Source organism: Colius striatus, chromosome 9 (assembly GCF_028858725.1).
Source record: "Colius striatus isolate bColStr4 chromosome 9, bColStr4.1.hap1, whole genome shotgun sequence".
NCBI lineage: Eukaryota > Metazoa > Chordata > Aves > Coliiformes > Coliidae > Colius > Colius striatus.
Genome location: NC_084767.1, coordinates 26,682,163 through 26,700,011, shown reverse-complemented (window position 1 = coordinate 26,700,011; position 17,849 = coordinate 26,682,163). Strand labels below are relative to the sequence as shown.

Sequence of the window (17,849 nt, the reverse complement as noted above, 5' to 3'; positions counted from 1 at the left end):
ATATTTGTTGGAAAAATCTACTAAACACTATTTCCAACCAGTTATAGAGCTGTGAACAAGATCCAGGAATCTGCACGTATATTTTCTTTGCTCTTGGACAGCAGTCTCATTTTCTTCTTTTTGTATCAGTAGATTGAATTTGCCCCAGACGTGTAGAAGCCTTTACACATAGCAAACAGACAAGCAAAGGAGAAGAACATACCGTTTGGTATCTGGGGAAGTCTGCTTAAACAGATAAGATGTGCTTTACAAATGCTGTGGAAAAATACAGATGTGCTAGTTAGAAGGAGTAGCTTTCGGAAATACCTTAAAAATAACAGCTGTTCATGAGCTGATGGCTTTACATGTTCCTGATTAGATTTGACCCAACAATGCAATAGAAAGTTCTAAGTGTTTAATGTACAAATCAACATTCTCTTCCTCCTTAAGAGTGATAAAACTAAATATATGATAGTAGTGCACTTTGCTTAAGCATTAACTAAGGTTCTAATACCTGCAACTGCTCTACAGAAAGTCAGAAAGTCTAAGAGATCTGGTGTTGACTAAATCAGCCTTCTTTGCTATGGCTGAATTATATCTTTTGAGTGATGTGACTGTAGGCTAAGCATATTGCAACAGTTGTTTTCTCGCATAAGCCTTTCAACCTCACTCAGCTGTAGCTTTGCCCAACTCATGCCTGAAGCTGAAAGCCAACTGCAATGAACCTCTAAGACATAGAAGAAATGTATGATGAGAAGGTGTTGAACTCCTGCACCTACCCTCATAGTTGATGCAGCCATTGGAATCTTCCTGACCTTTCATAAGTTCGTCTACTTCCTCTTCTGTCATCTTCTCACCTGGAGAGTGAAGAGAGCTCAGCTTTTCCAAAGGCTTTCCTTGTTTTCTGAGTTAGTAACAAAAAGACCTTCACACGATCAGAGCTTTATTAAATTTAACTTTCTTTAGAAGTTCTGAATGTGCATGTAGTCACAGGGATTCTAGTTATTCCTACAGAGTAAAGAAACTGTGCAGAAAATCCTCTAGCTTTGTCTGTATCACTGAGGTGTGCAGCCTTTTCTCTCTTTTCTTCAAATGACAGGCACTCCTAGTACCTAGTCCAAATTTAGAAGTAATAAACTAAACCTTTTCCTTTGGGCATTTTTCTGAGCTTTGTGTTTTCTTTTCTTGTGAATTCCCAGTTAGGAAACCCAGAGTCTTGTCTGGCTTTGTAGTCTCCTGCCTCTCCAAACTGGTTAGAATATTTTTCCTCCTTCTTTCTTGCCTTCAAAGAGCAGCAATTTTAAAAGCACACACAGAGACAGCAGTCTCTTACCCAGAGTAGCCAGTACGTGACGGAGTTCAGCCCCCATGACTGTGCCATTGCCTTCTTTGTCAAAGACACGCAGACCTTCAACAAAGTCTTCATAGGTACCCTGTTCCTTGTTGTTAGCAGCTGCTTGCAACATGGGCAAGAACTCTTCAAAAGTGATTTTCTTGGCATTCATCTCTGGAAAGAAAGCACCAGTTGCTATATGCTAGACATTTCTATGTGTGGTTTTTGGGGATATTTGCCTTGGAATGTGGGAGAGCCTCCCACCTCCTTTGCACAGCTCTTTCTATTTTTTACTCTAGTCCTTGCCTCAAGATTTGGATTCTTTCCTATAGTGGGAGTTAATTTTCACCTTCATTTGATTTTTCAAATCTTTATCCCTCTTCTCTCATAATTTGATATGCTTATGTGTATGTTGTATTTTTCATCCAGAAATAAAACTTGCTGTATGATTTGATCTTTGAAAGGATTTTGGAAGGGGTAGGACTACAGAATGCAGTGAAATAGAAATAAGCCTCAACAGTGGGAAAAGGTAACCGGAGTGAGATGTTGTAACTTAGACAAGCCCCTGAAGTTACTTTTGTGTTACTGACCTCTTCAGGGTCTCTTGGCTGTGGCAGCAGAGACTATTATCAAGAGAATAAATGAAAAATGGGAATGTCCAAGGGAGGTAGTATTCATATTTACTGTTGACATATTTAGAGGTTCACAAGCTTAGTGCATCTAACCCTTTTGTTCTCATGAGCCAGAAGCTGTAGTCTTTAGTGAGGCTTTCTACAAATGTGGTTTTGTTTTGTTTTATTGTTTGTTTGTTTTGAGCAAAACTTCTAAATTAAATTAAAAGGTCTTTTTTTCTTTTTTCCTCCTGGATCTGTGGAAAGAGCAGCCTTCACCTGAGTAGCAATGAAATATAATAGGTGCAAATACCATGAGAGATTTTTGAATATACATTTGTTACAGAAACTATTTTACTACCTAGCTAGGGGAAAGTTGCTGTCAGTTACTACTATAGTCGCTTAAAATGCTGCAATGGTCTCTATGTTAGTCCTCTGCTCAGTGCTTCTTGCAGGTGCTAATGGTTAACTTGGATTTTCTGAGCTGTTCCTCAGAGTTGCCTTTACCAGGCCTCAGGGTTTGGATATTGTTTAGCCTACCTTAATATGGTTCTACATGACTGAAATCAGGGGTCACCTGCAGCTTGGTTCTTGTTAGAAAATGACTACAGTATTTGCCATTTCTTTTATCTCTAAAAGGAGAGGAAAGAAAATGGCCACTATAATAAATGGCCAACATGTGCCTCTGCATGCTAAGGTTTGTAGGAGCTTTGAGCAAACCACCCCAGTCAACAAAAATATATAGGTGGATTTCCAGTCCTAGGGCATGTCTTGGTTTATGCAGAAAATCCTGCACTGGAAGGACCGGAAGAGCATCAGGTCCTCATCAAGGGCTGCAGCAGAAATGGACTGTGAGTAGCAATGAGTGTGTTGCACCTCACCAAGCTGACACCAAAAGGATCCCTACAGAGGATTCCTCATACCCTAAGGAGAAGATTTTCCTCTTTCTCAGCACTGTATTCCTTATCACCATTATCCTCTTCAAAAGGAACTGGAGAAATTCCACGTATTGTTGCTGCAGGGTCTCCCTTGCTCCTCATTAGAGAAAAAGCTCCTCTATTTCTTGCTGCGACTGTTGATGTTGCTTAATTACAGTTCCCCAGCCTCAAGAAGGGTCCATGAGAGACGGTAGGGTACTTACCCTCTTTGCTGGGGTTGCCCAGGATCTTGTTGATCTCGGCATTTGTAGGGTTCTGCCCCAGTGCCCGGACAATATCACCAACCTGGCTCAGGGTGATCTTGGCATCACCAGTCCTGTCAAAGAGGAGGAAGGCCTCCTTGAAGTCTGCAAGGGAAGAGCAATAGTTAAATTGAGCCTGGCATCTCCATATTGACAAGTTGTATTGACAAAGATGTGAGCCTGTTGTCTCCTGGAACTGTTCCACCAGCTCCCGGGAGTTAGCCAGGGGAATCTTTGGCTCACAATCCCATGAAAAACTCCTCCCCTCTGACATTTGAGTTTCACTATTTTTAAACTTTTATGTCTACCTTTCATAGCTTTGCTGACTCTAATAACCACCAATAACTTTGTGATTGACCCCATAGTTATTCCAAGCACAGAGAAAGATAAGTTTTCTACAAACATTGCCATTGAAGAACAGGTGTCTTTACACAACATAGCAGACGAAGGTAAAAATCCACTCCATCTTATCTCACCAGAGGACTGGGATTCTTCTGTCAAAGTACCTAGCAGTGCAAAACATCTGCCTGCTTCAATAGGCTCTGCCTTGCAATCCCAGCACCTCAACTACATAGTCCTAATGGGAAACTTGAAGGTGAATTTCAAACGTTTCTACTTTTTTTTTTCTCTGCCTTAAAGTTGCCTTGCAATGTCATTTCTAGCCATATGCCCTCTCTTCTGTGCAGTTTGCCATTTCTTCCTGCTTAAAGATGCGTGAATATCCAGCTTTTCCAATGGTAGTACTTGTGTGGTGCTTCATTCCAGTGCACTTCCAGTGTGTACAATCTGAGACTTTGCTGCTTTCATGCTGCCAAATGATCAACATTCATTTCTTTTCGCCTTGGTGCTGAACAAGGACTTAGGGTACAGATATTCTTGGTACGGACATTTCTCCTACAAAAATCAGGATAAACAGTTGCCTTCAATGCATTGCCAGTCTTCATCTTCTGTTGCAAAGTTCCATGTTAATCGTTTTACTATTTTATTTTCAGAGTGTTTGTTGCAGTAAATAAAGAAATGTCTTGTTAAAAGAAGGGGCAGAAGGGGGCAAAAGTCAAGGGTCTAACTACAAAGCCATTTTGAACCTCATATTGAACCTCATCTTTGGACCTTGCTACTGATCTTTTTTGCACTGCAGTGGCTGACAATGATGCGTTTTAGCTCCAAGTAAACCAAGAGAAATATCTTTCCTTTGACCAGCATGAGCTTCCAGCATCTAGACAGGCTTTGTGTGTCATAGTGTGTGTAGGAGGAATGTCCTTTGTGCCTTGGGGCAGATTTAGGAGTAATAAACCACATTTCAAATCATGTCTTCATCTTGTGCGGGGGACATGTGATGCAGAGGTATTTAGGTTCTTAGCTTTAGCCATCCATATACCGCCTTAGCGGAGGAGTTGCTGGCACCCAGTAAAACTGCTGATACAGGATGTCAGCCTGCTAGGCTGTAATCTAATACATCTGAAACTAATCCTCTTACTGTCTGACGTGAGAGACCTCTAACCCTTTATTGCTAACCCTCTCCTCTTACAGCTTTTATTGCAGGGTATGAAATCAAGGCCTTCTGGACCTGTATAGAGCTTTGCTTTACAATATACCAACTTGATATCAGCTCCTACTCTAGCCGCTGAGGTCAATAAACCTGTAGTGATTTATGCCATATGATCCAATTTTTCATCTGATGCATTAATGACATTTAGCCAGGGCAAGGTATAAAACAATGCCAGTTTGCTATTAGCAAAGCTGTCAGGAGAGCTCCTCTGTTTTGTAAATCCCATGAAGCTTTATGTTCACTGGATTCTGAACACTGCTCCCTAGATCAGAGAAAAGGCCTGATTTTATTTTTATCTTTCAGGCATAAATCTCACTGCAATATATCTTTGCTATGAAGGGCTAGTTTAGTGGTTTGTGTGGGGTTTTTTTTTTTTATATATATAGCTAGTCCTAGTTTATATCTCTGCTGGCATAAGCATGTCTAACATCCCTCTCTGAGGAGGGTGCTACCCAGCTGTTAGTGCATCAGCCTGTGTGGATGGAAATAGTTACTGAGCGTGGGACATCTCTGTTCCTGGGAAATTCTCCCTCTCTCAAGTAGCTTTTAATTATTCCACTGCTTGGTTCAGTCATGACAGTGTTACAGCAGCTGAGTGATCTGAAATATGTAGAGAAGTTGAAAGAAGTATTTTTCTTTGTTATAAATGCCAGCAGCTTTGAATTGATGACATTTTTCCATGAACCCTCCCAACTATTTTGTAAAAGTTCTAGAACCAAAAAGTGAGGAAGAGTCCAAATGATTTTCTTTGTGACTAGGAGTGTTTGGACTGCAGGAAATGTTTCCAGTTTCACTTACTGTACCATGTACCCTTTATCTTGGATGGTGTAACTCAAAGCAGGCTTGTGTTTGGGAAGTTTAAGTCTCTCTCAAGACCTGCTTCTAGTTATTCCTCTCTCTCTGTCTGGATTTCTAGTAATTCCATTCTAAGTATTTTGTCTACAGTAAAAAGTCTACCATATTTGCTACTGGATTTTTGCCACTCTTTATTTGACACTACATTATTTAATATAGACCAAATGCATCTCTTAGGATATTTAAAACTATCCAACTTAGATTTCCAGAGCTTCAGTGGGGACTTTTGTTCATATTAGAATATATTTATATATTTATTTATCAGAATTTTTAATGGTATCTTTCTATCAGACTGAAAAAAAAAAGAAAGCCGAACTTGCTGGTGACTTGCAAAGCAGAGAACATGGCAAGATGTTAAAAGATTGCAGCATATCCAGATTACTGTGTTTATACACAACAATTCACACAAGTCACTCATTTACTCTTCAAGAATGTAATTGCAGTAGAACAGCCTTTGTTTCTCCCCATCCACAACACCTCCCGGCAAAAGTGGCATATAGGCCTCTTGCATCTTCTGACCATGTAAAATTGCAATGTCACTGAAGCTGAGTTAAATTTTCAGCCCACTCCCTCCTTCTGTTACCCTCACCTGCCTTTTTCCCCTATGACTTTCAAATGCAAGACCCATTTTCAGCATCTGTTGTAATCAGCCTGTACAAAAGCACAACTGAAAAATGTTCAGTAGGTAGAGCTGGTGATACCAACATATTTCCTCTTTGTACCACGACATAAACTTCTCTGCTTGGGCAGCACATAAGCACCCAGATGAATTACATGTAACTGCAGTCAGCTTCTTGTTCAACGTAAGTCAGTACTGCTTCTCTGAAGTCAAGAGCGCGATGATTTATACCAGCTGGAGTCCTAGCTCATCTTTTCATAAAGGTTAAAACTCTGAGCCTGTAGCTCCCCTCTGAACCCACATACATGTAAAACACATCGGCTCTCTTGTAACTTACCATCCTGTTGCTCCTTGGAGAACTCGATCTGTTGGAAGGAAATCAATCACAAAAAAATAGCTTAGGAAGGGGGGGCTGGGGGAAAACCTGTTTATTTTCTAAAGCATCCAGCTCAATCCATGAGTCATCTTCCAAAACAGCAAAAATGTGGCCTGTCAGGTGCGCAGAAGTAATGCAGATAGCAAAAGAGCTGTTAAGACTAGTGAATATTTAGCATTTGGTAGCCATTATATTCCCACTCCTGCCCCCTGTTAAAATTTTAACTTTTATTTCACTTACCATTAATTTGGTCAGGAGTGAAGGACTGCAGTTGGGAAGAAAAAGAGAGAGAAAAAAACAGAACTAGTACTGCTGAAAATGCACTGAGAGAAAGTAAATAACATAAAGTAGCTGATTGCTCTCATATCTGTCTTGCCTAATGTAATTAGGCCACAGCAACCTAAACTAGAAACTTCCCTGGTAAAAATGCATCACCAGGTCTACTCTAAAGATTCCATTAAAATCTGCATCCCAGAGAAAGCCAGAATCGTGGCTAGAAGCAACAAAAAGTCCAAGTCTTGTGACTAACAAAGAAGTCATTAATGTACCATCAGGTTATTTGCTGTTTTAGTATAGACCTGTTTTATTAAGACTATATTGCTTAACAGGCAGATTTTTTTACATCGACATAGAAACGAAACCAATCCTTTAAAGTTTGTGTTTTAAATTAGTTTTTGACAGTACTTTGTTTCATAAAGTACTAACCTATGATATTTTCTTATATAAAAATAATAGTATTTTGCTTTGCCACTTTAGCAGGTGGCATCCCATTTAAAATAAACTGCTTAGCAGAAAGCAGCACTAGCGAATGGTAACTCTCCTGTCTGAAGCTACAGGAGCCACACAACTACCACTGCCCAGTGCAGAACTTGAAGCTAACTGGAAAACCTCACATCGTCCTTTAGGTTTCAGGAGGAAAGCGAAGCAAACCTAAACTATCTTCTGGACTGTCCTTCCCCCCATAGAATTAACTTGAGCAAGAAGTCTGATTTACATATGTAAATACGCTGGCTCACTGCTAACCGTTAACTTTCCAGTGGACCCACCATGATTGAGAGTTGGAAAAGCAGAGCAGCAGACAGGCAGAAGGGATTAGGCTGAGCGGTCTCAAGAATGGTCCTGCTTTCCTGGCCTTTCTTCGTCTTATTTATCCGGCGGTGCTGACGGCATTGCCTGGATTAGATGTCAGAAGGAAGTGGTCCCTCCCCTTGGCGAGTTCTTTAGCTTTCTTAGGGCAAAGTGACAGGAGGCTCCATGTCTTGATCGACATCTTATGATGGCTATTTTTAGGAGGCTGGTAGAAGAGCAGGGAGTGGTAAGTAGTAAATTTGATTCATGTCAGCACTTTTTGGGTCCGTAATGTCAAGAGGAGATATTCCTTGTCCAGACCTACCAAGACTTCCTTATACAGAAGGATTTTAGTTTTCCAATAATCACTAAAATCAGTGAAAAAGGAGTGCTGAGGGTGAGAGGTGCCATGTGTTAGCCCAGTAGGCTGGTTTTAGACATGGCTGATAGGTTGTGTATTAGGTGCAGCTGGATGGTCTTTGTACCTTCACTAGCCTTTGCTCGACCCCTTATATGGATAATGTAGCACGTAACATTAGATGAGTGGTGTTGCTGCTTGTCTGCCCAGTGTGATCCAGTTGCTGGCACTGAGCAGAGATTAACCTGTTGCCAGAGGTGGTGTCCATCGGTGAAGCTCTTCATCTGCACTAGTCACATTTTCCAAGTTTTTAACGCTTTTAATGGAAAAAATATCTGCATTTTGGAGCCATCTGTTAGGTTAGCAGCTGATTTGTAGCTGTACCCTGCAAGGCAGTGGGAAATTTGTCCTAGAGAGCCTGTGCTTTCTAGGACACTTTCTGTAAGGCTAGGGGTAGGCAGGACACCAGCATGCCCAGCTTCAAAGCTCACTGGTGTGGTAAGAAGAGATGCTTGCTGCTGATGTTTTTATGATGTGAAAGCAAAGATGAAGCAAGGTAGAAGCTAAGATTACCCAATGGCTTTAGGAATTGGAAGAATGACTGTTCTTAGGGACAGGAGTACTTGCATTTTGGGTTGCAGAGTGGAGGTGTCACAGTGGGACTACAAATGGGGAGTTTCTAGTTAGATTGTAGGAGATTGAAACTGCAGTTTCTTCAGTAGCAAAGATCTAGTCCTACCATGTAGCATCCTTCCCAGGTCAAAGCTTTGAATTGATGCTGTGAGACCTTGCAAAAGGATTAGAAAACTTCACTCCATACTTCTTTCTTTACCTGTCACCTGGACTGGGTCAAGAGTGTCATGGAGCTGGGATGGGAATGATTCTGTGACAACAGACTCCCTGTTGCAAATTCAGATATCGTCTCTAATTTCTATTGATCTCCTCTGTTGATCATTCACTGTTCCTGGTTTTCTAGTGAAAAAATGTGCTTATTGAGGGAAATGTTCTCCTTTAGCTCACTTAGTTACCCCGATGATAAGCGTAGCATTTGTGAATGTCTCTTTTCAGTATATTGAGGGGTCTGAAAGAGAGAATTAAATTCAAGTAGGCTTAACTTTACTGTTTCGTTGGTTTTCTTTTTTTTTTTTTTTCCTTTTAAACTGAACAATCAAAATAGGTAACACTATCTGGTTGGATTTGAGACATTAACCTTCTACCTCCTATTTTAAAAACTACAGATACCACCGCAAAAAAAAAAAAAAAAAAAAAAATCTAAACTCACAATTTTATCTGGAAAACATTTTGTCCAAACAGATTGTTTGAATTTTTTGAGAAATGTCTGGAAAATATACTATGAAAAATGCTACACTACCAGTTCTTCACTTTTGGTTTTTTGGGCTTTTTGTAATCTATTTACCTGTGGAGACAGGGATATATTCAGAACAAGGCACAGCTGTGATTGGGTGTGTTTGCACAGAAAAGAGAGTTGATGCTTTAGTCTTAATTAGCAAGATTTAGCACAGTTCAGACCTGATTACTACTGGCTGGGGCTGGAATTCAAGCAGTGAGAAAGCTAATACAGATCTTGGCCATCAGTCCCAACACATTAATAGAGAAGCTTTCGAAAGACTTTGGCAGTGCTGAAATGTTGCCTGGGTCAATGCAGTATGTTGCCTTTTGTGGAATTTTCCTTCTACCCTCAGCCTCTTGCTCTCCAGTGCGGACAACTGGGAAATGTTCCCCAGAAAACAGGACTTAAAGATGAGTTTTTTTTAAAAGGGATACTTAGATTAATTTTCTTGAACATTTTTTCTTACTTCCGGATAAGCTTTACAATTGGCTACAACAAAACTCATCCCAAAAGACTTTAGATGCCAAACAGAAAATAATTAGGGTGCATATGTCTTGAATTGAGGAGAACTAATATCTGGATTAGCAATCTTGCTTTAATAGGCTATCAAATATGTGTAACTTGAGAGATCTACTTATAAGCTGATTGATCTTTTGACACTGTGAGACTTTGGCTTAGATTTTTGATGAGAGAAATATTAATGTACCACATCAGCCCTTCGTTTTATTACTGATTCTCACTAGACAGAGTTTTGCTGGGGAGAAATATTCTAGCACGGGCATGTTACATTCACTTGAACTAAGAATCACCCTGCTTTAATCCAGTAGGGTCTGTTAGTGGGAGAAAATGCTTTCTTGCTTTGAATAAGGGCACTACAAATGGCCTTGGTATAGAAAAGATTTAAAACACTCTTTTAAAAAAAATAAAAGTAAGATTTCTAATTTTGTAAGAAGCTTTCATAAACTTCAAAAGGTAGAAAGAAGTATTTTGCAATGATCTGATCTTTGTTCTGATCCTGGCAGCATTCTCTGCAATATCAGAGGACATGATGAGTCTCAGGGCTTTAGGGAAGACGTTGACATTTCAGAGAGTTGAGTTTAAAAAAAAAATGAATGCTTCCACCCTCCCCAGCGGAAATAATGAAAGGTTGAAGGAACTGCAACACATGTGAAGACCGGAAGGACCTGGATTTCTCTGACTTGATTTAGCCCTTACTTATAGTCAGTTATTATCCAGAAGGTGATCTGTGGCAAAAAAAAAAAAAAGTGGGTTGTTTTGTTCTTTTTGTTTGGCTTTTTTTGATTTTGTGTTTATGATTAAGGTTGTTCCCTGTATAATTTGTGACCTCCTTCTAGTCATCTTGCTAGACAGAGACGTTTTGACTAGGTCTCAGTCATAGAGGGTGATAGGGTTGTATGCAACCCCCCCTCAATTCAAGACTATCTAAGCAGAAGACCTAACCCACACAAATCGTTGTTTCCAAATTATTACCAAAGGCCCTACTTTTCCAACAAATGACTAGGTCAAGGGCCTTAGGGCCCCAACCTTTGCAGCATGGTGCTGCACCCACAGCAGGTGGGCACTGGGACTGTGTACAGCTGTGCTGAGTGACAGTCTCTTTGTGCTCACACTAAATGTGTAAATGGACAGGGTAAAAAGCCCTGCAAAAAGATGCTGCTGAGAGTTAAAGCATTCAGCTGCTTCATCTGCTTGTTACCTTTTGGGTGAATTATGGAGAAGGGAATCATCTTAGGGTTTTATTAGATTGTCACGAGATATTTCAAGGTCTTGCCTCTGCAGAAGAGACTGAGAACATACCAGACTCTGGAAAATCAAAGAGAAAATTGGAGAGTCCTCTAGGATAGTTGTTGTGTGTTTAGCCTTCTCTTCAGTACTAGGGGAACTTTTTATTTTTTGGTGGAGACAATATAGGATTGTGCCTACAGCAGGTCATATGATATCTGCTCACCATTAATGCCTGCTCCTTGATTAATATAGCTGCACATATTTTCTAGTAGACATCACTGAGTGCAGGGTTACACATCCCTTGGACCCCTCGGAAAAGCGGGCTGTCATTCTCCCATCACTCACCCTGGTTCAATAGCTTTTGCAATTGATGCTGCAGATCCTAGAGAGGCTACTTCTCATTTAAGTGAGAATCAACAACCTGATGGGTTTAGCCTCATGTCTTTTATGAAGCAGAGAAACATTAGGAGCAAATGAGCTCTTGAGAAAGAGAGCTCTGTTTTGAGAACTGAGCTGCCTGGACAAAACAATTGAAGAAAGAATAAAAATGACCACCACTAATATACGAGAGAAAATTGCATCTATGAGAAACCATGAGATTTGGAAGAATAGTTCAAAATGTATTTGAGTTTCATGGACTTAATTGCAGGTGAATTTGATTTTTTCCAAGCATTCTGTACATGGTCCTGTGAAATGTCTGGGAGTGAAGTGTGCTTGTGGTCTAGCTGTGCTGTTGATCATACCATTTTGAACAGATTCATTAGCTTCACAGAGGGAAACATGTTCAGTTGTACTCATTTGTAAAAATGTTCCTTTTCTAATTGCATTTAGTTTTGCGTGAATGTGTGTAGTCGAGAGGATGTGTAAAGGAATGTGAGGCTCTGGAGCCTTGTTCTAGGAGGGATTTGTTGCTTTAACATGCCTCCCAGTGGCAGTGTTAGAGTATTAACATTATTTAAACTAGTGGTGCTTGACATTTAAGTGTGATGCCAATTGAAAGGCTTTTTGGCAGTGGGTATAAGATGAAATGAAGCCTCAGTGAAGTTAGGGCAGATTTCCAGCATGGTGGTTTCATATCTCCTTACAGACTTCTTTCTTGACTTGTCATTGGCTAAATTAGTTACTTTCTTCTTGCCTTATGTAAGATAAACTCAGATATCTTGTTACTATCGAGCACAATCTCTCTGAGCTCTCAGGAGATTTAAACCAGTATTTTATTAATACTGGGTTTGTTTTGATTTCTGACTTGGTGGCGTATGCCACACAACCACTGTTAACACTTCAGATTGTGAGCTCTTGAAATGTTGCTCTGTGTAATTTACTTTAAATTCCACGTTTTTTACTAAAGTTTGTCACAATTTTTCAGGTTAGTAAACATAAGAAAAAGTGTCTGCTAATATATATGGACAGTCCCCACTTTTGAGGAACTCCGTGCTAAGCAGAACTTTAGGAAGAAAAGGAGGCAAAATTCTTACAAAAACTTCATTAAAAAGTGCTAAGTGGTGGCTTTTCTGTTTGCTTTTCCTTCTGAAAGGATGTCTTGGTGTGTAGCTGAGCCTGGTGTCCATGTTACCTGTCATGGGACACCTTTACACCGTGCCTTGCCTGTGCAGTGATTTAGCAGCTGCCACCCACATGGGTCTGGCATCAGTGGTGGAGTTCATGGCGGCAAGAGAACTGTCTGGCGATGCTCGTCTCTGGGGTGGATCCCAAATAGTGCTGTTTTTCAGTAGTCAAAGTGGTAGCAGGAAGCTGGTCTGGATGGTGTCAGGTGAGCACCTTTACAGCTCTTAAGGATAAGTTGAATTTATGATTTGTGCTTGTCCTTTTCCTACCTGAAAGGGCACTTGGGCCTAGTAACCTTGTCCAAAAGATATATCAATCCTAGGAAGTCTTTCTGAAGTTGTCACTGGAGCTGGATCAGGAATGATCTGAAGGATGTGTCAAAAATTACAGGCAAAAACCTGCCAGTTCCTAAGAAAGCCCTCAAGACTATAAGCAAAGCTACTGTTGACATTCTTGTTCTCACTCCTCAGCTTCACATGGAGTTTTTCTGGTTTAATGGCTCTCTGAGTGCTTCAGCTGACTTTTACAGCTCTGCTTACCCTCCAGCCCAGAAGCTTTCTGTCAGTGCATTTTAGTGAGTTTATCTCTCTCTGGTTATACCCAAATGCAATTTCTGTTCACAGATGGCCTACTTAAGTAGTGAATATGATAAGAATTAAAGATACTTTGAGAAACACTTTTTACTGCTTTTAGAGCTCTGTATTTAAAAACAAATATCACACAGGTTTGATTTCATGCAGCAGACTTCATCATGCATTTTATAGCTACACAAGGCCTTAGCAAGTATTTACTAGTCAATTTATTTTAATTATTTTTCCTTTAAGATGTAGGTAGCTTATCTGCATTTGAGCATGGCACAATTGGTGTGCTGGGATTTCGGTCCTGAAACCACTATCATGGGAAGCCTTGTGTACCAAGTGAACATTACTTGCACTATGGATACTTGCAAGAATCCAATCTCTGTGCCTGCTCAAGAGAGGATACTCAGGTGTATTCTTGAAGAGCCAAGTGTACCCCTGGAACAGGGGGCTACATGTTCAGATCATCACTTGAAGAGGAGAAGAGCCTATGAAGAACTTCACTCAGCATCTCTAGCACCCAAATCCCAAAGGATCTCAGTTTTGCCTGCACTCAGTCCAAGGACGGTTGTGTGTGCTGGGAAAGGCCCTTAGATTTCCAGTAAAAAAAGCCTGTTCATGATAGGGATTGAATGAAACTGATTTAGGCATTATGAAGTTTATCATTGCCTCAGTTGCAAAACCAAGCATGAGAGATTCTCATCATTAGTGTCTCATGCCAGTTAGTGCAGCCATAGACCCACAGTAGTGCTGTTAGTCAACTCAATGTTCCTTCTCACTCAGGCTTGTGTGGGAGAAGGAAGCTGACAAAACAGATAAGCTATCTTTTGGGGAGTGTCCTTGGCCACAATTTTAACTACAGGATTCTTTGAGAGCTCTTAAGAAAATGACCCATATGGTCAGTTTGCTTTTAATCGTGGTTGGTTCCTGGTGGTAACTCTCAGGTACATCCATCACTTCATTCTGAACTGTGATTTAATCTTTAACCTTTGTACCTGTTGTTCAAATGCAGGCTATACTGGTAATAAGGAAAACTGGAGATACAAGTTTGGTCTGAAAAGGCTTTTGCAAGTCAGATTGAGTTTTATGTTGCTTCCTGGAAGAGTCTTTACATTTCCATTTGAGATAAAATTCTTTCTTTCTGCCTTGTCTCTCTTCCTGTGGCTGTTGTACTGTAAGCTAAGGTGAGCTGAGAAAGAGAGGAGTTTAGAGACTTGAGTCCTTAGCAGTTAGGTATTGATGTTACTCAGCTTTATAGTCAATAGATGGTGCTCAAAAATAGAAAATCCCACACTGGTTGCTATTAGTACTAACAACTCACTAAACATTTGCTTTTATTGGGTTAAAGTGGGGAAAAAAGAACAGAAGATGGTGAAAGGTCTGTCACAACTTCTGATGGCAACAGGCAATTTTGGGGTGTCTGCATTTGCAAGAACCCAGCTTGAGATCCCTTACAAAAAAAGTAACTTTCAAAATATGCACCCCAGAAGGCTCAGAAAAACAGATTCCCAGGAGTTGGGCCAAGTAGGGCATCTGTGAGGAGGGGCACTACCAAAAAAATCCCTACCCATGTTTGTAAACCATCTTCTTGTTTGTTTTGGAGAATATTGTGATCTCTGATGCCAATTTAAAATGAAGTACCCTGCGAAATGTGGCTTGTTTGGCTGTTGTAAACCCTTATTAGTCAGCTCTACCCTTACTCCAGCTGTAACAGTTAGAAGGGGGCTGGATCTCTCTTTGTAAAAGCTAATAAAGCCTTTTGCTGTGTGGCTTTCCAAATTATTGTGGCACTGAAGCCTGGCATCCTCAGTCATCTCTCATTAGTAGCAAACTCTGGCATAGCCACTAATTCCCCTGTGGAGTGGAGGGAAGCCCACTTGATGCCCTTGTTCAAAATGCTGGAGGCTTTGACTCCTGCCTGGCAAGTGAGTGCAAAGAGCCCCAGGAAACAATTGTTCAATGAGTCTCTGTCAAAAGCTTAGTTTTAAATACTCCCTGGCTGCAGAGTTTTGCTGAAAATGGTTCTGTGCCTTTCCCCATACTGAGACTTTGGTGATTGAATGGAAGGCTTGAGGGTTAATTGATGCTAATTAAGGGACTGGGCTAAGAAAATTTTGATTCCTGACTATCCCACATGTCCCAGGCAAATCACTTATGAGGAGACATTGTTTCCCTTCATTGCCTGACCTCTCAAAGGATGAAAAAGGGTAACCCAGGGTGGGTAGCTGGGACCTTGGGAGATTGTTTAGACCCTGCTCCAAGGCAGGATGAAAGTTACCGTGGTTGTTCCTGGTGCCTTCTCTAAGGGCGCAGCACTGGAGGTGCCACAGCCTGCTTGGGCAGCCTGTGACCAATGTGGGGTGTCAGGTGAAAGGGGAGGATCAGGGTTAGAGGGTATGTGTGCCATCCTCATGGGCAATGTGTGTTTCTGCATCACCTTGCAGCCACGGCTATGTGGTTGGGTAGCCCTGCTGCGGGGGTGCTCTGTCCACCCTTGCAGCACCTCTGAAGCACCCTGGTCCTTGTCTGCTAAGGGCACAACAAAGAATGTAGGAGATATTTGTAAAAAGATATTTGCTAGTGATAAGCATGTGAGGTGGGGGGCTGTGTCACCCACCCCATTGCAAGGTAGTCCTGTAACCTCCTCATGCTGTTTCCCTTTTCACTTATTTCCAAATAGTAATGCTTACATGCTGCCTTTAGTGTTAAAAGAATAGTTTTATCTGACTAGCCCAGGTTTTTCCCTCCTTCAAAGATGAAAATACTTTGTCTGATAGTCTCTGTCAAAAGACAGAATTTAGGGAGCCTATCTTCTTTTATTAGTCAAAATATTGACAAAACCTGGAGCATTCTTTCTGTGCTATCATTAAGTATTTCCTGCCATTATAGACAGCTGTCTGGGTAAAGGCATGAACTGCAGAGATGCCTCAGACTGCAGCTTGCCATTTTTTAGCTGGAAATATACTGTTAAGTCTCTTTATGTGAGGATAGATTAGCTAGGATCGCTGGAGTTGAAAATTCTATTTTCTTCTAATGAACTAGACATAGAAAGCTATCAAAATCATACTAAATTATTTAGGAGGAAATCTAGCTTGCATTCCCTTTCATCTCTGGAGATGAATGGAAATGTGAGGTAGAATCTAATTTTCAGATAGTGTTCTATAAAACAGTGGGCTTTTCCTGTAGCCTTTATTATGATTGCTCAAAGTGTTTCAAAATGTCTTTTTTTTTTTTTCTCTTGCTCTTGTTTTGCTTGCCACTGGGTTCAGCTTCAGTCTTATGAGAAGCTACATACTGTTTTAGAAAAATACTGACTACTGATGGTGAAAAGTAAACTTCAAGAAATTTTACTAAATGGATCATGATCTTGGGGCTGTATGCATTAAGATACCTGAAACAGAATTTATCATGAGATGAAAATGAGTAGATCCTATTAGGAATATTTCTACTCCTTCTTTCTCCATAATAGGCATGATTCCTTATGCAGAATTTAACAAATTGGTCCTGAGACCAATCAGCATGTTAAGTAGGTGGAGAATAACTATTTATAGTCCTACCCAAAGAAACTGGTCTGTCTCTTCATTTCTTTAACTGCTTAACCTCCCTCTCCTCTTTCTGAAGTAAAGAATTTGCCAACAAGTAGGAGTTTTCTTCAAAGGGTCAAGGCAACAGTGAGTGATGTTGCTTGGCACACAAAGTCTAAGGACAGCACAAGATGGAAAGGAGTGCAGTCAGAGGGAAACCTTCGATAGACTCTTCCTCTTTGTTGCTTTCAATTTGCAGCAAATGGCAAATGCTGACCAAATATGTAAAGATGGGAGAAAATAGCTCAAAAGGCTTCCATCCATGGTTTTCCAGCTCATGATCTTTTTGATTGTTTGTTATACAGTGCAAATGAAAATAGATAAAGCTGGCAAATCACCCTTTTAAATCTGGTTTTATTTGGTTTTGCCTTTAAAGGTAAGCCATGCTGATCTCAGACACATGACCAGAGGGTCTTCAGGTGGTTGCAAAAGTTTGGAAAGGAATTTGAGGAGAAAGTGCAAAATAAGATTGCATTTTAGTACAGTGCTATAGGCAAACATTTCGAGTTTCAGTAACCCTTTCTTGTCCTCATGCACCTACTTAAGGGGGTTTTGGGGTGTTTTTCTGTTGTTTCTTTTTTAATTATTTTAAATTTAGCTTTACCAAATAGGTCAGACTGATGCTGATTTGGTAAAAAGTTCTGAGGGCCACACGCCAAAATACTTTTGAAATCACCAGGCTTCACTCTTGTGTTAAATCATGCACCATGCCTTACACCCCTCCAGCTACTAAAACAACCAAAACTCAGGCAGGTCAACAAATCCACTGGTTGAGGTTACCCATTCATTTCACTGCAGTCCCCAAACCGGAACCAAACACACACAATGTTTCTCTCTGCAGGTCTTGGCCAGGACCCCTTTGGGAGCACATTGGGTCTGCAATTAGCACACGTTCAACCATTTACCTTGATGCTCTTGAGATCAATTGCGGGTTCTTTGGGTTTAGCTGGGGCGGGTGCTGGTGCTGGCGCGGGTGCTGGTGCTGCAGCTGCTGCTGGTTTCTTTACATCCTTCTTTGGTGCCATTTTGTATTTCTTAAACTTGAAAGTAAATGTACCTCCCTCAAAAAGTGTTAAAAAAACAAACAAAGACCCTT

At 40.7% G+C, this 17,849-nt stretch overlaps 1 protein-coding gene across 1 annotated transcript; it reads right to left on the bottom strand.

The window, feature by feature from the left end:
- Positions 1–226: 226 nt before the first annotated feature.
- On the bottom strand, positions 227–17,778 carry MYL1 (myosin light chain 1). Its single transcript, XM_010207352.2, has 6 exons — positions 17,659–17,778; positions 6,464–6,491; positions 3,065–3,208; positions 1,313–1,486; positions 759–836; positions 227–255 (listed from the first exon to the last, which is right to left on the bottom strand). Exons 1-6 carry the CDS (start codon positions 17,776–17,778, stop codon positions 227–229), a joined length of 573 nt encoding a protein of 190 aa, XP_010205654.1.
- Positions 17,779–17,849: the final 71 nt, after the last annotated feature.

Bases quoted from the DNA above. Each gene is read 5' to 3' on its own strand.
- MYL1 (XM_010207352.2), bottom strand. From the start codon at position 17,778: ATGGCACCAAAGAAGGATGTAAAGAAACCAGCAGCAGCTGCAGCACCA. The intron at 6,492-17,658 runs GTAAATGGTTGA...TCCTTCCAACAG, and splicing joins TTGATCTCAAGAGCATCAAG to ATCGAGTTCTCCAAGGAGCA. The intron at 837-1,312 runs GTAAGAGACTGC...TTCACTCTCCAG, and splicing joins TCACGTACTGGCTACTCTGG to GTGAGAAGATGACAGAAGAG.